General features: G+C 41.8%; 1 protein-coding gene across 1 annotated transcript; it reads right to left on the bottom strand.

The window, feature by feature from the left end:
- Positions 1-2331: 2331 nt before the first annotated feature.
- LOC143589266 (uncharacterized) lies at positions 2332-5827 on the bottom strand. The gene is made up of 6 exons (XM_077070087.1): positions 5677-5827; positions 4699-5205; positions 4370-4524; positions 3858-3970; positions 3278-3761; positions 2332-2988 (listed from the first exon to the last, which is right to left on the bottom strand). Exons 1-6 carry the CDS (start codon positions 5825-5827, stop codon positions 2332-2334), a joined length of 2067 nt encoding a protein of 688 aa, XP_076926202.1.
- Positions 5828-24889: the final 19062 nt, after the last annotated feature.

The raw sequence follows: 24889 nt of genomic DNA, 5'->3' as shown, positions 1-24889 counted from the left end.
CATTTTCTTGTTATGTTTTCGGGGCTGTGTGCATACTCGATGTGATAGTTAATACACTTACCTTAAATGGTAAGTGTATGCCTTATATGGTTTATATGTTATGTATGTATATCTTAAATGTGAATGAAAGCTTGTCGGTATGTGAACGATCTTCGGATATTGCACATGCTAACAAGGGAGGTATGTTTATGATAGAAGAAGGTGTATGATATATATATGTACAATATATGAATATGAATGAATGATTAAAGAAAGTATGTATGTTATGGGTATGTAAAGACAGTATGTACGAAGATGAAGAAAGAGGGAACAAACCCTAATAATATCTGAGATAGAAGGGACCAGACCCTAATAATATCTGAGATAGAGAAGTACAAAGGGACCCGACCCTAATAATATCTGAGATAGACAAGAAAGGGATCAGACCCTAATAATATCTGAGATAGACAAAGGAAAAGGGGACCAGACCCTAATAATATCTGAGATAGAAAAAGACAGTAATTTATATAGTATGAAAGTAATAAAGTACGAACGTATGTATGAACTTAAGAAATGAAAGTAAATTAGTAAAGTAATTATTATGTATCTTCGGATGCATAATTGAAGGTAAGCGTATGTATTGTATTATGTGTGATTAACTAGAACTCACTCAGCGTAGCTGACTTTTAGTATGCACGCAGGTGAGTAGAATGAGGCAGTTCGCTTGATGAGGACACATGACATCGAATTGAATACACTGGCGTCTCAAGGGAATGTTATGATGTTGTAAAGACAATGTTTTGTTTTTAAATGACTATGAATGTTTGATAAGACAAGATTTGAAAGTTATGTAATGTTTTATGGTTGAAGTTTTATATTCCGCGTAAAGTTTTAATTAACTCTGATATTTAAAACTGCGTTTATGAGTAAATCCAACACCAAATGTAGGGTACCGGTAACGGGGCCTTACAGACGGAATCATTGTATGATGACGGATTGCTGAATAGTGACGGTGAAGATGGACGGAATCAATGGGAGCAGTGGATCATAGTTGATGAAATTTACAATATTGCCACACGTGTTTTTTGAAATCACCGGTGTAGGAACTCGCATACGTAATGTATGATTAGGGATTATTGTATTGAATCCTTATATATATATATAGTCTTTCCGGTAATAATAACTAAATATTAATTATTAGTTAAAGTAAAATAAATAAAGTAAAAACATATTAGTCTTTTTAATAATACTAATTAAATTTTAATATTTAATTATATTATTTTATAAACAATACTAATTATTAGTCTTTTTAAAAAATAAAATAAAAACAAAAACATATAATAAAATAAATATAAAAAAGAAAAAAGAAAAATTAGGAGTTTCTAAATCAAATGTTAAATCTCGCAGGTACTTTTCACATACTTTTCACACTTGTTATTTGAAATGACGGATGTCTAGAAGACACTTGTCATTTCAAATGGTTGATCACACCAAAAATGTATTACATCCGACATTTCAAATAACGGAACACCATGTACTTGTCCAACTCACCCGACAAAAACTAACAGCCCGTATATTTAATCAGAGATCCGCCATTTCAAATGATGGATCACCTAAAACCATTATCACTTTTTCTCTCTCCTTGAAACCATTCTCACTCTATCAAATTTCCTATTTTAAAAAAAAAACCCTTACTATTGCCGATAAAATAAAACACCACCAACCTTTGTATAGACCGACCTAGCCTTCAATTGCTCAACTTCTTGATTGTCACCAACTTTGATCGAATTAACTCGGCTTTCACGAGACGATTGCTACCACACATATTGAAATCCCACCGGTCTCGAACAGTCTCCAACTTCTTCGAATCTTCCAAGCTATGATACCAATTGCTGGACTCTTTTAATATTATTAAGAATAAAAACCACACACATAATACAATTACCATACACCTCTATTTATTCTAACCTAAACATGTTTCCTACTTTAAACCTAACTCCTAATAATACTAAAACACATAATTAACATTATATTTTATCTCTAACTCTAATAATTATACCTATAACGCCATTATTATCTCCTCTCTTTCTAATTATCATGTACCTTTAACCCTTTAACGTTGTTAATTCACCATTCTAGTCCTTTAGTCAAATCAAGATCAACATTTCAGTAAATACAAATCATCCTTTTAAGCTCATTATATTTGAACATGTAATAGTTATCTTAGAAAGCGCTCAAACCTTCCTTGAATTAATAGGTTACCTTGTAGAGAGACAAGAGATACCCATCTACAAACAAATTTACAAATATCAACCTAAAACAAACTTTGTTGCAATGTATAGAATACAATTGTTAGACCTTGGGGTTCTTATAATACAGAAGGTGCTTCTGGGGCTTAAAAAGGTATCTAGAACGATATGTTGACCGAATTACATCAATGATTAGACCATATTGCAACACCATATATAGGAGGACAGGAAACACAGCAAACACTGAGATGACGATCGGCATCCATAACAAGCCCTTACGGTAAAGAACAAAAAAGCTGACACTAAAAGCGATTGTCATGGTTGTAATTGAGAGGAAAAGAGTTGCTAGACCTAACATCAGTTTTGTGGGTAGTGACTCCAAGAAATCACGTTCAGCATAACGAGACGTGAGGATAGATAGGAACATGAGAATTGAAGTTGAGGATGCGAACAAAGAAATGGCATCCGCCACAACAAAAACCATAAACGTTACTTTCGAATGAAAGACGGGGATCCCATTTTGTTGGCCTTTGGTTTGATCATCAGTTTGGCTATATCCACCAGGAACCGTAAAAGCTGCAGCAAATACTATGGTTGCAATAAGGGCTGCGACAACCATACATTGACTAGCCGTTCCTTTCATCCACTTCTCCCCTTGTGTAACCAATTCCTTGTGTTCCTTTGTAAATAACTCATATGGTGTTAGACCATCTTTATTCTTTCGTTCTCTGTATGAAGGAGGGATCATAGCCTCTACTTCCTACAACACAATATATAAATGATACTTTATACTCATTGTAAGAGTGAGGATGCAACATGTCAAGTCGACCAACAATCTCTTTTGAATCCATTTTTATTTGATACTTTTTAAATAACCATGCGTTAAATATATTAATTGTTAATGGGATACTTCTTGCGGGGATTTCAATCCATTTGACTCATTCTCGATTAAGCTAAATTATTTGTTCAGCCGATTCAAAATGAAACATAACCCAAATGACAAATTTAGGAAAGAAAAAAGAAAAAAACACAGAGAAATTAATATATACCTTGAACCATAATAGTTCCCGTTGCATTTGTAAAGCAACACCTGACACATCCTCAAGTCGCTTTTGTTTTGCACTCTTCCCCACTAAATGCAGCATATTGTTGTCCTTGTGGTCCTTGAGAGGAGTAATCAAATCCTTCATTGAGCCTATCTCGTATAATAGGTTGTAGATACCTTCGTGACGACGTTTGACAGCAATGTGAAAGATGCTTTGATTGTTATCATTTACTTTCCATATGAGATCCGGATACTGGCGGATGAGCTCAACCACAAATGTAACATTGCCCATCTCTGCAGCAACAAATAATATTCGGGAAGGGTATGTTTTCTTTGTATTTCCCAATAATGTTGCGTTTTGATAACTCAGAGGTGTTGTTGGCCCTTTGATTACATTTTGTGTTTCAACATGCATTTTGGCAATATGTTCAGAAACAAGCTTTTGTAGTTGCAAAGATTGATATTCCATTCCGGTAGATGGAAGCCCTCTGAGTATGTTCTGAATTTCAACATGCATGTTCACAATACGTTCAGAAATGAGTTTTTGTAGTTTCAGAGTTTGGCCTACAATTCCAGAAGATGACTTGTCGTCTTGCTTCACATCAGCCGGCCCTCTTATTATATCATCAATTTCTTTCTTAGATTTTTTCGCAATATTTCCCCAAATGATTCTTAGTAATTGCAATGCATTCTCTTCCTTTTCATGAGACGCCCCGTTTGAACCAATGAATGCGGAAACTGAGAGCAACAACAAAATAAAGGAGACAAGTTAATGATACCAGATACTTAGGAGTAACGGTTGAGGACCAAGTTGGATAATCCATGGTTGCATCTTGGTAACTTAATTGAGAAGATCAAAACCAAGGTTGGATCTTGGAAACTCAGTTGACACGTATACACACACAAACATATGCTTGTGCATAATTTAAAGTTGATACATATAATGTGTAACAAACAACACTGAGTAGAGATGTTTACCTAATTTGATGACTCTTCTTATATTAGAATCTGATTCAAGGAATGGTTCAGGCCTTCTATACAAATGCACATCATCACTTCTGCTACCAACTTCTAGATCCTTATTTTGGGATGCAACAGGCATCTTGGAGTAAAGATCTTTACCCCAACTGATGATTCTCGAGATGATAGTAAATTCTCTTTCGGGAAAGGCTTCAGGTTTTCGAGCCAAAACTCCGAGTACACTCCCAGTGGCAAGTTCTGGATAAATTCTCATTATCTCTAGGGCCACATCTAAGAGAAATTTGATAATAGCTTTGTGAGGGACATAAATTAATTCTGTTTTTTAAACTTCTTTAAGTATAACACATATATTAATAAGAATTATGCATAAATATTAAAAAAATTCCAAATAGCATATTCAATTATCTTATTAATTATGGTTCATAATAATACTAAAATGCTTACCAAACATGTCATTCTCGACACATTTCAGAAGCAGCCAACCACGATTCTGATCTGTCCAACCATCGTCATGCAACTCCTTGGAACGATTGTACAAATATTTCACCACGTCTTGGTTTCCAAACAATGCTGCCGTGTACAAGGGCATCATTGTCCCATTACTACCAGCGATTGTCAGCAAGCCCTTGTTCTTCGCTATCATAATTTTAATCACTTTAATATTTCCAGCTGCCACAGCCAAATAGAGCGCGGTATTGTGATTACTGTTTTGAAGTTCCAAGTCATCCTTGTCCATCTTATCCACAAGATTTTTGACAAACTCTTCAACATGTTTAGGACCTTTCGCAGACGCTGCTACATGTAATGCCGTTTCCCCATTTTCGGTAATGCTACACCTTACCAACTCCATCTCTGGGTACTTATCAAAAATGGCTTTTGCAGCTTTCCAATCACATTTTATTGATGCTTCATACAGAGGAACACCAATTTTCAGGTAGTTTTCTCTAGGTCCTTTAAAGTAGTTCCAATGAGAATAGTTAGTACCCGATCAAAGCTTAAATTTATCATATATAGGAATAAAGTCCTCTTTTCTCCAAATGTAAGTTATATATTATAAAATTGTATAAAGAATTCTTCTCTGTAATAGGATCATAAAGAAGAGTTAAAAAAATATATCAATATCTCCAACGACTTTCTGGCTAATCTATGTCTTCTTCTCTATATTATACACCAGATCACCTGATTAGGATTTCATTATATCGCCACTTGGGTATTTGGCCATGACGTTAGTTTAGTAAAAAAAATATAGTCTAATTTAGGAGTAATATAGTTTGCCGTTTAAAAAGAAGGATTTCATTAATAGAAACTTTGTTTCTCGTTTAAATAAAGCTTGAAAAGTTTCTTCTATGAGATCCTTGTCGTACATCTCAATCCTTTTATACTAAGAAGTTTAACATGAATACTATAATTAACTTAACTTACCGTTGATAAGATCCGAACAAGGCAGATTCGGTGGTGGTGGCCTTGAGTTGGCATGCTGTGAAGGAACCTGAATGTTGAGTTGATGCTGTTGTTGGCTTAAGCGCTTCTGTTCATCGATTGAGGCTAACTGCACACCTGTTTGCTTTGTCATGTGTCACACGTACACTAGAGGATATGATCGGTGTAAATTTTGTTTGAGAAAATGTAATGTAACTGGAATTTGGAACAGCTTTGAGATTTCTTTATTTGAAATGTGTTTCGTCATTTATATAGGCTTTTTTAAGTCAAGGTCATCGTCAACGTCTTCGCATAGAAAATAGAAAAGTACCAAGTATTTGAGTAAATAGTTTTTTTTTTCATTTATTTATTTTAATATCTTCTTCAATTAAATTACTTTTGTCATAATTTAATAAAAATATACATAATTTAATACTTTATAACCCAATCATATTTCATACACATGTGTGACACGTATGGATCAATGCAAACTCATTTCGGTTAATTAATCCAATTTACTTTTGTTGTTTAAAATAATTAAGAATTCTTTTATTTATTTATAAAGAATAAGTTAGAGCTAAGTAATATGTCGTGTATAACAAAATTGTAACAATTTTATTTCACATATAACATATATTTATAAAATTAAAAATATATATATTATTTTGTTATAGTCCATTAAATTGGTTATTACAAATAACAATAATGAATAATCGGTTTCTTAATTATTGTATGACAGAGACATGTGGTTAGAGACGTGGTTGTAAATTACAATCCAAATTTTCAAGTAGATTCCCAAGTCCAAACCTTTAATTAGATTCCGAGTACAAACTATTGATGGTGTTTCACTATCTTCGCGGAAACATCTATGAAAATGTTTGGCAACCACTTTGTTTGGTAGAAAAAGACTGCAAAACGATTAAACAAGGCATAAATATTCACCTTGTGATGAAAATTTTCAGTTTACAAGTTAATTTCGCACGCAATAGAATTTAAAAAATGCTAATATTTAAATAAAGAGATATTGGATTTTAATAATCGAAACGTTGGCTTATTGGCCAATATTAAATTCAACTTAAGAAATTTCCTACATTAATCTCAACTTTTACTATATTAGCATCCACTGAGCCTTTTTCTTAACGAGAACTAACCCGGTTAGTTTTTTTAACAAAATATATCATTACTCCAAAGTGAGGGAAACAAATGAAAAATGTAATTTAACTTAAAAACTCACCACCACGGCCGCCGCCACCACCCCACCACCACCGATACCGCCGTCACAGGCGATGGTGGCAGCAGTGACGGTTCGGCGGCGACGTGGCGGCTGTGGTGGCGGTCATGGTGGTGAGTTTTTTGGTTAATTACATTGTTCATTCGTCTCACTCAACTTGTAGAAATGACATATTTTGCTCTAAAACTAACCAGGTTAGTTCTCGTTAAGAAAAAGACTCAATGGAAACCAATAGTGTGAAAGTTGGGACTAATATCAGCCAATAAACCATAGTTTGGATTATTAAAATTCAACTTTCCTTAATTAAAAATTCATGCTCAAATACAAATACTTTTTAAAATGAAAATAGTTAGAACCAATTTGTCGGTACTATGTTATTATAAGTATTTGCCTATTATTTTTTGTTCCTATTTTGCTTATTTTCGATTATGAGACGTTATAAGTATTTGTTGATTTATATTTTATTAAATATGATTAGGTTATTTTCTTTTGTTGTTATAAGTATTTGATATTATTTTGTTATTGATTATGATTATTTTGTTGTTATTATCAGGTTTTTTTCTTAATTATTTTAAAACATTGCTTATATAAATTTTTATTGTTTTCTACATTTTCATTTTTAAGTGATTAGTATTGTTTCCTACGTTTTCATGTTAATACATGAGCCCTTCCCAAATTAGTTATTTAAACGTCAAAAAATTATAATTCATTTTTTTAACCCAATAAATTTTCCATACATATATGTGATATGACAGATCAAATCAGTTAGATCGGCTACCTTATGAGTCTGGGAGTTATATATGGACCACTTTGTTAAACTGGCTAATTTTATTGTCACTCGTTTGAAATCAGTAGATTGGCGCAACAAACTGTGTTCACATATTTTCATGGGTACTGTATATATAGAGAGAAAATGTAAAAATTTGTTTCTTTTTAGCAAGTACTTTGTATTTATAAGGGCATCCTTATTGGGGGCTTCTTCCAAGTAAAGAACACTCACACGCCCAATAACGAATCCAAAAAATTTTCTCACATGAGTTGAAAATTTTATTAAGTGAACCATTTCATGCTTTTATTATTTTATTTATTTATTTATTATTCTTATGTTTTACTTGGGTTGTATATATATTAAGTTGGTAGTTTTAACTTAAAAATTTGGGTATGATTGGGCAATATTTGAGGTTAAATATGTATCAACATTGTTTGCATTAAACTCTGATTAAACATATAAATTATGTGTATAGATTTATATAATTGCAATTGTATATATGCAAAATTTTCTTATTAGATTCAGTCTTGAAATTTCATGGGGTCAATCTTGAAATTTCACAGGGGTCATTCTCGAACTTTCACAGGATTTAGTGTCAGAATTTCACAAGGATCAATCAGGATTCTAACGTATGTAGACTATTAAAAAGGTTTTCACAGGGAATGACAGGCCCTCTACACATAAGGTAGGTCCAATGCCCACACCACTACGAGAGCGTTGTGGATGGGGGTGGTTGTCTAAACTCTGATTGTCAAGTCATGCAACAAACGGTGTTCCTAATGTACAAAAGTAGAAAAGTAGCCGTTTAACGGTGGGGCGTTGGTTTTTTTATATATTTTATAAACAACTTTTACTCTATATGTTTTTACAATCTTTTATCTTTTTTTTAATACCCACTATTCCCATCTCACTTAAAACTTTTGAATATTTATTTTCATCAATGAATTTTTAGCTCTGTTATATGAATTCCAATCACCCGATCTTTAATCAATTCAAGATTCCGAGCAATTAAAACAACACGAGCCATGCATTATCCAAGTTTAGGTTATTGTCCCCATGTTCCTGAAGTGTATCGATTATTAAGATAAAGGAAATGTGAGCACAATTGATAGGGAATAGATAATTTTATTATTCAATAGAATGGATATGAGAGAAAGTTACTGAAGATTAGATGAGAGGAGAAGATCTAACAAACTTTCATAACAATCAACATACCCCCCCACCCACATACTGTCAAGACCTATCAAGACCTATAAAGGAAATAAATAATTAATTAGATAACCCTGCACTCTTCTTCTATGTTAACTTGTAGTCCCTCAGCTTTGCAGGTTATGTTTTCTTTCTTTCACCCATTCTCATTTGCAATGGCCTTGTAGCTTGTGGGTTGGGTTCTTGGGTCACAACAATACCTTCCCCTTTAAAATTCACCTTGTCCTCAAGGTGAAGGGTTGGAAAAGATTGTTGCAGGGTGGTCTTATCTTCCCAAGTTGCTTCACTAGCGGTTAATCCCTCCCACTGGACTAGATATTGAGGAACGGTAGAGGAGCCCCTAATAATGGTGCGTTGAGCCAGCAGTCGAGCTGGTTGTAGATTGTAGGTGGATGAGAAATCCACCAAATGTAGGGGTGTAACCCGCTGGGTCGGTTTGCCCGTGCACTTTCGTAACATAGACACGTGAAAAACATTGTGTATCTTGGCCTCCGGGGGCAGATGGAGTTTGTAAGCAACTTGTCCCACACGTTCCAAAAACTGTAAGGGCTGAAAAACGGCGGCTGAGTTTGTAATGGCGTTGAAGGCGGACCGAATGTTGACGAAAAGGCTGCAATTTAACAAAAACCCAATCACCCACAACAAACTGAAGATCACGACGATTAGTGTCAGCATACGTTTTCATGCGAGATTGTGCCCGAAGCAGATTGTTTTTAAGGGTTCCCAAAACCTCATCTCGATCAAGTAACTGGGAGTCCACCAAAGAATTGGAAGTGGAACCTTTGATATAACGGGTCAAGTTAGGCGGTTTCCGGCCATAGACAACCTCAAAGGGAGTCATTTGAGCTGCTATTTGAAATGATGTATTATACCAATACTCTTCCCAAGGTAAAAACTTGAACCAATCGGAGGGACGATCCATCACATAACATCTCAAATACATGTCAACACATTTGTTAAGGACTTCGGTTTGACCATCCGATTGTGGGTGTTACGCGGTACTAAAGGACAATGTGGTACCTTGCAAGCGGTGTAATTCCTTCCAAAAGTTAGCCATGAAACGGGGGTCACGATCCGTCACAATGTCTACCTGAACCCCATGTAATCTTACGAACTCTTGCACAAATTTGGTAGCAACCGATAAACTGGTAAAGGCAGATGGTAGACCCACAAAATGCGCATATTTGAATAATCGATCCACAATAACCAAAATAACCGTATACCCATGAGATTGTGGTAGCCCCGTGACGAAATCCATGGCGATGTGTTCAAAAATTAAGGAGGGAATCGACAATGGTTGTAACAGCCCTGCTGGTAATAAGGAAGAAGATTTGACTTTTTGACGAATTTGACAGTTAGCAACAAATTCTTTAAAATCCCGGCGCATGTGTTTCCAAAAGAAAGTGGAGGATAATTGATGAAAGGTGTGGGCAATTCCGGAGTGTCCGCCGGTGAGTGAAGCATGAAACTCAAGTATAGGTGTTGTTTAATTGCTGAATTATCCGGAATCACAAGACGCCCCGAAATAATAACAAACCATTTTGGATTTGATAATCAGGAAAGACCAACGGGTCTTTTTGTATATCAGAAATTACCTTGTGAAGCGTACTGTCGGTTTGAAGTGTGGCCGGGAGGGAATCAAGAAATGATGAATCTTGACTAGAAAAGGCCATCATATGTGAGGAAAAAACCCGAGATAAAGCATCAGAAGCTGCATTAAGTTTACCGGGTCGATATATAATGTCAATTCATACCCCAATAACGTGCCCAACCATTTTTGTTGATCGGGGGTTTGTATAATTTGATCTTGTAGGTTCTTTAAAGACTGCTGATCTGTAATAATCTGAAATTTGTTGTCCAACAGGTACTGACGCCATTTAGCGATTTCCTGGGTAATAGCAAACACTTCCCCTTGGTACGTTGAAGCTTGTTGCATCCGAGGGCTCAACTTGATACTATAGTAAGCGATTGGTTGTTTGTCTTGGGATAAAATTGCACCTATTCCCGTCCCCGAGGCATCCGTTTCAACCGTAAAAGGTTTAGAAAAGTCCGGTAAGCGCATAACCGGAGTAGAACTCAGCAACATTTTAAGAGTGGAAAAGGCTTTATCTTGGGAAGCAGCCCAAGTAAAACTGTCCTTTTTTAATAAGTCAGACAACGGTGCTGCGATGGAGGCATAATGGTGTATGAATCGGCGATAATAACTAGACAACTCCAAAAAACTACGTACATACTTAACTGTTTTAGGGGTTGGCCAGGTCTTGATATACTCAATTTTGTCAGGGTCCACTGCAATACCGTGGGCTGATATGACATGACCCAGGTAACCTACTGTTGTTTGACCAGAAACACATTTGGACATTTTAGCAACCAACTTGTTATCAATGAAAGTTTGGAAAACTAACCGGAGATGTGATAAGTGATCGGTCCAAGTAGAGCTATATATAAGTATGTCATAAAAAAACACAAGGACAAATTTCCTTAAAAATGGTCGAAAATATCATTCATTAAACGTTGAAAGGTTGAAGGAGCATTCGTGAGGCCAAACGGTATCACTAGAAACTCATAATGCCCATTATGTGTTCGAAATGAAGCTTTGTCAATCGCCCCTTCTTGAAGACGAATTTGGTGGTAGCCCGACAATAAATCAAGTTTAGAGAAGTAAATTACCCCATATAATTCGTCGAATAACTCATCAATCATAGGGATCGGAAAGCGGTCCGGAACTGTAATAGCGTTTAAAGCCCAGTAATCCACACACAAGCGGCAAGTCCCATCTTTCTTACGAACAAGCAGGACTGGAGAAGAAAATGGGCTACAACTTGGGCGAATACTACCCTACTCCAATATGTCTTTAACCAATCTTTCCACTTCCTGTTTCTGAAAATAAGGATACTGATAAGGGCGAACAACAACCGGGGCAGAATTAGGAAGTAAAGTGATGTTGTGGTCTTAAGCTCGTGTAACATCCCGAAATTTCCAAGAATAATATTTTATATATTATTTATTTATGAAGGAAAAGTTTACTTGAGTTAGTAGAGAAGTAATAAAATAATAAGATAGTTCAAGTAGGCTAATTAGATGAAATTAAGTATGGACCAAAAAGGAAAAATGAGCCTTAGGTCCATGGGCTTAAGGGAGTATAAATACCCCTTAAACTCTAATCCTTTCCATTTTTATTCATCTCTACACCATAGCATACACCTTGAAAAACACACACCAACATTATCCTTTAACCTGAGCCAAGATCCAAAGGTGAAAACCCGAACCCGTTGGTGCTAGGTCGTCGTGACAAATCCAAAACGACATCAAGATTAGACCGTGTTCATAAACCAACTCGTTTAAGGTACGTTTATAATGGGATCTTGTTCATTTAGGTTCGGATTCGTTAATAATCCTAGATCGGAGTTTATGAGGTAAAAACAAATCCAACACAACAAATCTTTCTGAAATTGGTTAATATTTGATGGGTTAATCGATTGATTACATTACGGCAGGATCCGTCACCCGGGCAAACCAACCCTCCTCCAAGAAGAATTGTGCTATGCCCCCCGATCCCTATAGAGCGAAAGAGCTGCCTGGTGATCCCTAGGTTGCAGCGCGTTCGGTCGTTAACTCCTCGCGCCGCTGCCGCCGTTTCTAGGACCGACCGATGCCTCACCTGCACAGGTACCTACCTAGTGTCGGTCGCACATTCAACATAGCGTTCAGACTCATGTGCCTTCCAGAACCAGGGGTCTTCGAGCCTGCTGCGTACGATTAGAAACGAGCCGTGTATGTATATGCATAAATCGCACCATCTAAAATGAGATATCTAAGTGTTTGGGTAATTAGGGTTTGTAGGCGCTAGGTAGACGAATCCATTGATACCTAATCATGTTGTTTCATCGCGAATTTGAGGGGTAATTGCAGATCTGAGGTCTGTTGACCGTGTATGTTCATATTGATTTTGACTTTGACCCTTGAGTCAAAGTCTGGATAAGAACTGCAGATGATTCGTTATATTAAGATAACGAATCAGGTAGTTCGTTACTCGCTTATTTGTTATGTCAAGATGACGAATTAGCTCACTTAAGAGGTAGGTCCCAGCAGAGCCCAGTTGGACCCGCAAGACTCACCTCAAACAGAGACGTCTGCGCAGTCGGACCCGCAAGACTCACCTCAAAGAGGGACGTCTGCGCGGTTGGACCCGCAAGACTCACCTTAAAGAGGGACGTCTGCGCAAAGACCAACTGGATCCGCAGGACCCACCATGCTCAGAGACGCGACGTCCTTACGCGCAGTACGCAAGCTGCTCCCGCATGAAACGCCTCCCAATGGTCGACGTACTCCGCCTGTTCCCGCAGCTACGGATACTAGCCATCAGGGAAGGCTACCCGCACAGCAAGGCTACACGCACAAGGCACTAACTCTCAAATAATTCAGTAATGTCACATGAAGAAGGAATGAGCAAGCCGGGAACACTCCCGCCCAAAGCCGGGAATACTCCCGCCCAAATGAGCCAGTCCGTACGATACTGGAGGATCTTTTTTATTTGCCAAGGTATGGACAAAAGATCTGACCAAAGCTACGACAGCTCACTGACAACGGTACGACGGGCAGCACGCTCTAGTACTTAAAGTCACTATCAGCCGTTGCCTACTCAACAACCCCTGTCGGGGCACGTCCATAGCCTGCAGTTGGTGGAAAAGGAATAGTACACAGCCGGCCTGGTCACTATCAGCCGCTGCCTACCCACCAACCATCAGCATGGTACGTGCGTAGCCCACAGTTGGTAGAACAGGAATACTATTCAGCCGGCTGTACCTGCTTGGAAACCTACCTTCGGCTATAAATACTCCAACACCTTGGAACGGTATCATTATCTTATATCTCCATATATTATCTGATATCTGCTCTAGACATTTCTCTTGATATACACTTATATTCAAGAGCAATCGAGTCTGATTCTCACACCGGAGGGTGGTCACAAGGAGGTACCCCCCCTTCTCAGTGACGAGCTCACGGTGTCTGTTTTGCAGGTCATCGGAAGAATAACCATCTTGCCGGATACAACCCTCGTGGGAAACATCTATTTAACCCCCAGATTATCCGTAATCTGCCCGGGGTCGATTAGTGTTTCTTCATTGGCGCCATCCGTGCATAAAAGCTAGAACTTATTCTTTTTCAGTTTTTTCAAACTTCTGGAAAGATGGTTAAGGTTACTCCGTTGCCAAGGCCAACGAGCGAACAAGAAACCACGGTAACCACATCCCCAGCTACTGGGGGGAACACCGGCGAGTACACAATATTTACGAACACTACCCCGGTTACCCAAGCCAGGGCAAGTGCAGTAAATTTTACGAACACTACCCCGGTTACCCAAGCCGGGGCAAGTGCAGTAAACAATTATCCCCTGAGATTCATTGATACCCAGGTGGAAAGACAACTGACGAGGCTCCCCCACCAAACATTTGAACAAGTTAAAGCGTGGGCGGAAGCACGTCAGAAGGAATTCCAAGCTGAGTTGGATGAACGCTTACGTTCCATCCAACAGGCTGACGAATTTGGAAGCACTCAATAGCTCAACATGAGCAGTGAGTGCGAGTACTCGGACGATGATCGGGAGGAATCCGACACCGACGCAAACCCTCGCCATAGGGCGAAAGGGAAGGGTAAGGAAACGGACTTCCAACCGAGAAGGAATTTCGGAGACACCTTCAAACCAAGGAACGCGGGGGGGAAACCCACGCGACTTCTCCAAAACCTTTAGACCAACTGCTGCAAATGCGGGAACATCCAAGTTTGCAAGGGACATTGCGGAAGCAATCGCCCCGAGAAGTGCCAAACAGATGTCCAACATCGGCACTTATGATGGTATATCTGACCCAGACGATCATTTGAACAGATTCATAGCGGGGACAACCGTCAGCAACTGGACGGAACCCATGTGGTGTTATATGTTTCAGATGACGCTGGTTGGAGCAACCAGAGCGTGGTTTGACCGTCTACCGGTCCACCACATCTACGATTGGGCAGACTTCCAACAGAAGTTCAGCCAACACTTAAGTCAACAAAGAAAGTACACTGAAGAGCAATGGACAATCCTCAACTGCATCCGAGAGGAAGATGAATCTTTGCTAGACTTCATCACTCGCTTCAACTCAAAGAAGCTGAGTCTGGGCGCTATTAGCGAAGATCTTGCTCGCGCTGCTTTCATCCAGGGCGCGAAAGATCCAGGGCTCATCCGCACCTTAACGGGTAAAGACGGCATGCCATCCACATGGGATGCCATCATGACAGCAGCTAAACGCTTCGCGGAAACGGAAAAGCAACTGGGTAGAGATCTTCACCAAAGCACAAACCTCTACACCAGAAAACAAGAGAAAACAACGTCCTTACCGCCCGACTAAACAAAAAGAGGAAGCTAGGTATTTGGCAGTCAAGGGTAAACTTTGACACCTCATCCGGCTCGCACCCTCGGTTAGGCGGAAAGGACAACATGCAGTCGTCGAACCGGAACTCCAGATGGACGCCACTCACCAAAAGCGTCACCGAGATATTCGCCACTGAAAGGCTCCCATGGCCAGAGGCTCCAATTATCCGACAGCGTCCAAACGCTGATCAAAGCAAATTCTGTGACTTCCACAGGACAAGAGGCCACACCACCGAGGAATGTTTAGACTTGAAGGACATCGTCGAAGCATTTGTCAGAGATGGGACGCTCACGCACCTCGTGGCGTAATGAACGCTGAGCAGGCTAATGCGTGTTGAACCCCAGTTGGGAAAAACACGAAACTGCAGCTTCAATGTTGGAGACTACATACTGTGTAAACAACGAGATTCCGAACCAAGTGCATATCGGCTCGAAAGGCTCGATGACACTCCCATCCCAAGAACATGGAAGGGAGCTCAATTACACAGGTTGCATGTAGATCAATTCCAAACTTGTAAAGAAAAGGCCCAGAGCCACTTCTAATGGAAATGATTCTCCTTATCACATTGGCGCTGATGGTCTTACATTTATACTTATGAACTTTCCACACTGATATGCCGGTATTCACCGCATAAATAAGTGGAGACGTCGTTGCGTGTGGACAGCGGCAAAACCCGCATAAACACAAAAAAAGGCAAACCTTCACGCAGGTCAGTTATAGGTAAAGTTTGGTCATCCCACTAAATGAAAGTGCCGGTCCTATCCGCACAATCATGATAGAGGAAACTGAACTTTAACCTATTGACAGCCGCGCGTCGAACGGTTAACTTATTCAATACTGATGCCGGTATTCACCGCATAAATAAGTGGAGACGTCGTTGCGTGTGGACGGCGGCAAAACCCGCATAAACACAAAAAACGGAAAACCTACACGCAGGTCAGTTATAGGTAAAATTTAGTCATCCCACTAAATGAAAGTGACGGTCCTACCCGCACAATCATGATAGAGGAAACTAAACATTAACCTATTGACAACCGCGCGTCGAAAGGTTTAACTTATTCAAAACACTGATATGCCGGTATTCACCGCATAAATAAGTGTGAAAAGAAGTCGTTGCGTGTGGAAGGCGGCAAAACCCGCATAAACACAAAAAACGGCAAAAATTTCTAAGAGATGAGGACAACATTCACGCAGGTCAGTTATAGGTAAAGTTTAGTCTTCCCACTAAATGAAAGTGACGGTCCTACCCGCACAATCATGATAGAGGAAACTGAACATTAACCTATTGACAACCGCGCGTCGAAAGGTTTAACTTATTCAAAACACTTAGAAAATCTCTAAGGAAAAGATGAGGAAAACCTCCACGCATGTCAGATGTAGGTAAAGTTTAGCCATCCTACTAAGTGAAAGTGACGGTCTTACCCGCACAATCACGAAAGAGGAAGCAAAACTTTAACCTATTATCCGCCACGTTGAAAGGTTAACTTATCCAAAATACTCAAGAAATTGCTAAGTTAAACCAAAATATGCGTGAAACAAAACATATAAGGTTTACAACGCAAGGCATTAACAAATGATTTATATTCCATCAAGATTCAAGTATTACAAGAATATAAATCTATACAAAAAAAAAATCTATCCTAAAGGTGGGAAGGGATCTCAAGGTTCAAACTTCAGGACCACTCCCTCCAAACCCACTCGTACCCGCACCATCAGTTGGCTGTGGCGGTTCAAGGAAAGTCTTGAGGATAGTTAGCCCATCATCAGCGGCAGCAACTTCGTTCACCTTCTCCACCACTGGATGCGGGAAGGCAGCATACTGGTTCACTGCTTGGTCATAAGCAGCTTCAGTATCTACATCATACAGAGGGAAGTTGGAAGGCGGAATGCCTTGTTCAACAAACCCTAGACCAAGCAGGAAGCCAGTCTTTTCCCCATCCTCATGAGAAACGTTGAGGGTTGCGCTCATAGCATCGTCATATGATGTGTCCGTGAAGACCCGATGCACAACCTACAAAACAAAAATACCAAGTATCAAAACCTTTCCTAAGTACAAAGAAAAGCGTAAAGACGTTATGAAGCTAAGCTTACCTGCGACAACGCTTCTCGTAGAAGCCATTCCTTGGTAACCAGAGCCTCCTGGAGGGCAGCTTGAGCTTGGTTACGGGCGCATTCGGCTTCACTTTTGTTAAGGTTGGCAAGCAACACTTCCTTAGCAGCAGCCTCTTCAACGCCCTTTAGCTTACGCTCAGTATGGTCAAGCATACCCCTCTGGTCCAAGATCTCTTGAAGCTTCTTGGCGTCTTCCATGGCCAAGGCGTCATGAGCCTGCTGGAGCCTCTCTAGTTTGGCTTTGAGCTCCTCATTCTCGGCGCGCAGAGGCTCTGCAACAGCTTCAGCCTTGGTGGCCCTCTCGGTTGCATTCCGCGCAGTTTCCTTAGCCAACCGAAGCTGTTCGTTAACAGCTTGGGTAGCCTTGGAACGGGCCTCGAGACGGGCCTGAACTTCAACCTCAAGGGCCTTGAAGGCCTTCTCCTTCTCCGCAGCAACGGCGGAGAGTCTCCTGTTCTCCTCCCGGATAGCCCGCGCCTGAGCTACTTCTTGGATACGAGCCCCCTTTAACTTATCGTTTTCACGATAAAGCAGCTCGACGCGCGGCTACATCCGGGCAAGGAGAATTCGAAGCTCGTTTGTCAGCCTACCCTCCTGGTAGCTCGACATAGCTTCTCCCAGTGCACCACTGGGGGCCGCGTGACGCTCCCACTCGACGCAGTCCACAGCCGTCCGATGGGTTGTTCCCCGGCGGATGTTCCACCGCGGAACATACACCTCATTCGAATCCGACACTGCAAAAACAAAAAGCAGTTAGGAAAAGATGATATATAAAAAAAAAATTAGGCCAAAATAACCCTACGCACCTGTAGGGTCGACAACAGGACGGTAGCCGCCAAACCCATCACCCGAACCTAAGGGATATCCATCCAAGAGGTCAGGCAGATGGGAAGGAGGCAGGGATTGGCTAGAAGCCCCAACGCTGAACATACCTGCTGAACCGGCCGGGGACGAGGTAGTCGCCGGTGCCGGAGGCACGGTTGAAGCCGCCGCGGTAGAAACCATCGGTGGTGAACTCACTGGAGGTGAACTCACAACCGTGGCCGCCGCTGCGGAGGAACCCGCAGAAAAACTCACCGCCGGCTCAGTGAAGGACTCAGTGAATATGGCACTGACAGCCGGCGGAGACGACGTCACAGTTGGAACAGTTGCCTCAACGGGATAAGCAACTGAACCAACACTTGAAACAGGCGCAGCCGCCTGGGTCGTCGCCTCGAGTAGGTTGACCAAACCTACAGTCATGCGTCCAGAAACGCTCCCCCCCCCGCTCCACTCTGGAATGCGGTAGCATCCACGCCTGCACGAAGACAAGATATATAAGTATAATGGCGGAAAGATATGCAGTTAAAGTAAATAAAGTTTATACTTACGAGTCCTCTTGAGCTTGAAGGTGCGAACAGGCGGGGACGAACCCGATGGAGCCGGCCTCTTCACGCCGGTCACCGTCGTACGAGGCTGTTCGGAGGTGACAGATGTCTCAACCTCCGGAACAGTGGTCTCAACACCACCAGGGTTCTCCGCCGCCTCCTCGCTCTCGGTCTCCGACTCAGACCGTTTCCCCTGATCGGCGGTGGAGGCAACCTTCGCCTTGCCTTTCCCGCCAGCAGCCTTCTTCCTCACGAAGAAAAGACCATCTGCGGATTCCTCATCAGAAGATGACATAATTAGAGGAATTCCAGCAGAGGTTTGAGCATTGAAAGGGCGAGGGTTAAATAACTCCTTACCTGGCCGCGTGGCACTCAGAATTTGGTGGCCTGGCGGGTAGGCCTCCACAAACCGATCCGCCGTTTGCTCGAGGATGGGCAACTCGTTCTCATCAAGAGCACGAGTACCCAGCCGAGTGGGACCACCAGCCTCCCGCGGATGCAGGAGTGATTGCAAGTTATTCCCCTCTGAAATAAAAAGAGAAACAGTTAGAAGAAAAACCCTAAATCAGCAAAGAAGACGGAGCATACCGTAAGGGATAGAGTTCAAACCGTATTCGAGGACGATGGGAATCTGAGGCGCCTCTGCCCCAGCATCCTTCCATACCCGGCTCATCCCGAGCATAACCATCCCATACTCCGCGAAGCGGTAAACCGGATTCTGGATCCGGGAAATCTTGGAGAACCATTTCGCCTCCTGGTAGTTGAAGGCGTGAAGGCTGGGGAGTGCTCTCCACTTCTTGAATGTCATCGCAATAGGGACGACACGGGCAGAGATGTAAAAGAACTCCCGCTTCCAAGACTGAAGACTGCGCTCGGTAGCACAGATCTTCAAACCATTGATCCGGGTGACCAAGGTGTACCAGCCCTGGATGCACCTCCAGGAGTAGAAGGTCATCAGGCGGTCGACGTGGGGCTCCACACCAAGAATGAGGCACACCCATTCAAAATGACGGATCTTGGCGATCGCCATTGGATGTACCTCCGTCAGGTGCACACCGTGTCTCTCCAAAACACGGTATACAAACTTTGTCAATGGGAACCTGAGATTCCCATAGACGAAGAACGCAGCATATACCCCTATCTTGCCTTTAGGGGCATCGTACACCGTCTGATGAGGCCAAGGAAACTCAGGCTCGAAAGGCTCGACATGAACTTCCTGACGATGTACTGATAAGCGTCGACGGAAAGAGCACACTGACACTCACCAGCAGTACTCTTGTCATCCTAGTCCGACGTGGACGAAGGATTCTCGAGGTATACATCGGACTCCTCGACAGTAACCTCAGGATCATGAGTAGAAGACATGTTTTGGATGTAAAGAAGAACGATTTCAGGAGAATGCTCGACAGAAAAGTTAGAGCATTCGCCGGAAATCGTTTAGAAGAAGAAAAGTGAAACTGTGAGTTGAGATGCATCCTCTCCTCCCTTTATATACTCATCGCAATGAATGCGATGAATTTAATGCGGAAGAGAGACGAAAACGCAGGTGCAATGAAACTATGACACGTGGAAAAAGCAAGCTGGCAACAGCTGTTGACAGGACGTGCGCCGTAAACTTCGCACCCACGCGCCCGAAAACTCGCGCCCGCGCGCCTGAAAAAGCGTCTGGAACGACCATATACTGTCACGTCGCCATAACTTCCTGCACAACCTGAAACTGTCAGAAGAAACCGTCGGACGACGTTTCAACAGTTTGGACTGTTCTTATCCTTTCACCAACTCTTCGAATTTCAAAAAGATTCAAAAAGATTCAAAAGAGGGACTACACCCCCTTACCTTGGTAACCAAGTAACCGTAAGACAGGTGCGGGTACAGTGTCAAGGCAAAACCCTTCACATACTTAGCACCTGCAGGGAATTGAAGCCAAGAATACCTCGGCAACCAAGTAACTATAAGACGGGTGCGGGTACAGTGTCAAGGCAAAACCCTTCACATACTTAGCACCCGCAGGGAATTGAAGCCAGGAATACCTTGGAAGTAAAGTAACTATAAGACGAGTGCGGGTACAGTGTCAAGGCGAAACCCTTCACATACTTAGCACTCCGCAGGGAATTGAAACCAACAAGGATCTTCTGGGCCATGCTTGCGGAAACGGAATTAACATCCCCGCATAGCGGGAACGTCGAGAACTAGATTGTTTGAAGCTCCAAGATGGAATTGGTTGTTTAACATAATTGATCACTATGTTTAAAACTACCAAAACCTCATGGAGAATCTACACAACTGGAACTCAACGCTCCTGACTTGCGAGGAGGTTACAGACCTACCCGCATCATACCCAAAGATCAAGCAGAAAAGTCGGGAATTTCTGCACGTGACATTAGGACTTCCGCGGGAAGATTTCCCATGGAAAACCTTAAAACTAAACCCTTTTCAAAACCCCTTGCTTAAGTCCAAAAGTTCACCTCACATATTAACAATTCATGAGAAGAACATTGGACTGGGGGGACTTGAAGAGGTAGGTCCCAGCAGAGCCCAGTTGGACCCGCAAGACTCACCTCAAACAGAGACGTCTGCGCAGTCAGACCCGCAAGACTCATCTCAAAGAGGGACGTCTGCGCGGTTGGACCCGCAAGACTCACCTTAAAGAGGGACGTCTGCGCAAAGACCAACTGGATCCGCAGGACCCACCATGCTCAGAGACGCGACGTCCTTACGCGCAGTACGCAAGCTGCTCCCGCAGGAAACGCCTCCCAATGGTCGACGTACTCCGCCTGTTCCCGCAGCTACGGATACTAGCCATCAGGAAAGGCTACCCGCACAGCAAGGCTACACGCACAAGGCACTAACTCTCAAATAATTCAGTAATGTCACATGAAGAAGGAATGAGCAAGCCGGGAACCTTCCCGCCCAAAGCCTGGAATACTCCCGCCCAAATGAGCCAGTCCGTACGATACTGGAGGATCTTTTTTATTTGCCAAGGTATGGACAAAAGATCTGACCAAAGCTACGACAGCTCACTGACAACGGTACGACGGGCAGCACGCTCTAGTACTTAAAGTCACTATCAGCCGTTGCCTACTCAACAACCCCTGTCGGGGCACGTCCATAGCCTGCAGTTGGTGGAAAAGGAATAGTACACAGCCGGCCTGGTCACTATCAGCCGCTGCCTACCCACCAACCATCAGCATGGCACGTGCGTAGCCCACAGTTGGTAGAACAGAAATACTATTCAGCCGGCTGTACCTGCTTGGAAACCTACCTTCGGCTATAAATACTCCAACACCTTGGAACGGTATCATTATCTTATATCTCCATATATTATCTGATATCTGCTCTAGACATTTCTCTTGATATACACTTATATTCAAGAGCAATCGAGTCTGATTCTCACGCCGGAGGGTGGTCACAAGGAGGTACCCCCCTCCTTCTCAGTGACGAGCTCACGGTGTCTGTTTTGCAGGTCATCGGAAGAATAACCATCTTGCCGGATACAACCCTCGTGGGAAACATCTATTTAACCCCCAGATTATCCGTAATCTGCCCGGGGTCGATTAGTGTTTCTTCACTCACCCAGTTCGTTATGTCAAGATAACGAATCAGGTGATTCGTTACTCACCCAATTCGTTTTGTCAAGATAACGAATCAAGTCAAGATAATGAATTAGGCTAACGAACTAGGATTACGAACCAGATCATGTAAGATAACGAATCAGATAACGAATCAGGTGATTCGTTACTCACCAATTCGCTAAGTTAAGGTAACAAATCAGGATATGTGCTAATAACGAATTAGGCCATGAATCAGGCTATGTTCAGATATTGAATTAGGCTTAATTCGTTATAGCAGACAAGTGGACGAACTAAATAATATTCTAAAATCCTAATGGAAAATGTGTTAAGCCAGTTAATAGAAATAATAATTTCAGCTGGACCCCAGCCATGGGCTCTGCCCCTTGGTCCTTTCCAGGGGCTGTTGCCCCTAGAACCCTGCTGTCAGGGGCGCTGCCCCCAGACCCCCGTTCGTTGTGGGTTATAATTAAGCTAGATATACGATATGAATAGTAATAGTTAATTGATACGTGTAATTGTTATACAGTTAGTCGTGCATAGCTAAAGAAGGGAATAACCATTTCGGTGAACGTAACCGAGTTCAGGTGAGTTTCTAGCCCCATTTCCTTGTTATGCTTTCGGGGTTGTGTGCATACTCGATGTAAAGTGTGAATACACTTACCTTAAGTGGTAAGTGTATGCTATAATGTTTGATATGATTATATAGATGTTATGAATGGATGTCTGTCGATACGTGAACGATCTTCGGATATTGCACGTGTAGACAGGGAAGGTAACGTTTATCGCTGCGTGAACGATCTTCGAATATTGCGCGTACCGCCAATGGGAATGATCTTCAAGTGGTTATTAGCGTGTGTACATGTTATGATGTAACTTGGTTATTATGTAAATGATGTAATGATAGAAAGTGTGTTGTAGACAAGTAGACGTAGATGCAAGCGTCTAGTAAGGGTGTTAGTGGCATGAAGATAGTATGTGGTGGGGTAAGCCTATACGTGCCTTCGTTATTAAAGTGGCATAACGTGAGTGCGTGGTAGGGTAAGCCTATACGTTCCTTCGTTATTAAAGTGGCATAACGTGAGTGCGTGGGAGGCCAAGCCTCTATGTGCTTCCATAAACAAGTGGCTAAGACTTAAGGGGCAGTTAAGTGGTTAAGCGGTAAGGTGAACAAGTTAGACAGTGGACTATGTGTCTTCGGATACGTGTATAATGCATGTAATAGTTGTATGGTAAGTTGCTTGATTAACTAGAACTCACTCAACGTAGCTGACTTTTAGTATGCACGCATGTGAGAAGATTAAAGAGCTAGCATGAGGATGGCACATGGCATGGATTGAACGGTTGACATCTGAAGATGGAAGAAAATATGTTTTAAATATTATGTTTTATGTTATGACTTTAAAGAAAATACTGATTGTTTTGTATCAAAATATTGAAGTTTTAGTTATTCCGTGAAAGTTTTAATTAACTCTGATTATAGAACTGTGTTAATGTGTAAATCCGACGCTAAAGTAGGGCACCGATAACGAGGCCTTACAGCTCGGGCCGGTGGTAGACCATTGGGAGGTTGAAAAACCTGTGAAAACTCAGTTAAAAGTTGCTGAATGTCAGGTGGGTGTACTGAAGAGGATTCAACATGAGGCGGTATAACAGTTATATGGAAGAACTGGTCAATAGCATCACTGTGAGCCAGTCGTTTCAACCCATGAAATTGAATAGGATTAGCCACTAGGGTGGGTTCACCTTGACAAACCACCCTAGTGTCTTTTAAATGGAATTCGAATGTGGCCTTTGCATAATCAGTAATCACCGAACCCAACGTGGATAACCAAGAAACGCCCAGTACCATATCCCACCCTTGGAGAGGTAGAACAAAGAAATCAACGCATACCGGTGAGCCCTGAATAAACAATTCAACCTGTTTAGCCACTCCAGAACACGGTAACCGTTCCCCACTACCGACCAAAATCGAGAAGGGAGCAATGGATTCGATTGCAAGATTAAAAAATTTAGCAATGCGCGTTTGGACGAAGTAGTGGGTAATACCCCATCTAACAACACCTGGATCGACTGACCTTTTACCGACCCTTTAAATCGAAGAGTGGAAGCCGAACAGCCACCCGCAAGTGCATTATAAGATATTGTAGAATGAGATTTTACCTCATCCATTTGTAAGGCATCGGCCAAAACAGAGTCAGGAGAGTCAATCATACCCGAGTCAGACTGTTGTTTCGGCCCCGTATCTTCATCAAGAAGAGTAGTTGAGGAGCCGAGCGACATTTATGGTCAGTGGTATACTTTTCATCGCATGTGAAACAAAGACCCGGTGCCTTTTTCCGAGATAACTCGGCTGGAGATAGGCGTTGAAATCCCACAGTGGTTGGGACCTTAGGTGTTATTGGTAAATTTGAGACAAGCCCAGTAGTAAAATTGGATGGAGGTTTAGGTGTTGGTAAAATGGGCTTACCCGAGCCCAAGGAAGGGCGACCCACTCCGTGTTCCATGTTAATATGGTTCTCGTGTAGTTGGGCCTTATCCAT

Source organism: Bidens hawaiensis, unplaced genomic scaffold (genome assembly GCF_021521415.1).
Source record: "Bidens hawaiensis isolate Kalapana, Puna unplaced genomic scaffold, B.hawaiensis_p1.1 tig00037291_1, whole genome shotgun sequence".
Lineage (NCBI taxonomy): Eukaryota > Viridiplantae > Streptophyta > Magnoliopsida > Asterales > Asteraceae > Bidens > Bidens hawaiensis.
Note: the sequence above shows the minus strand (reverse complement) of the source record. Positions and strands in the feature narration are given on the sequence as shown.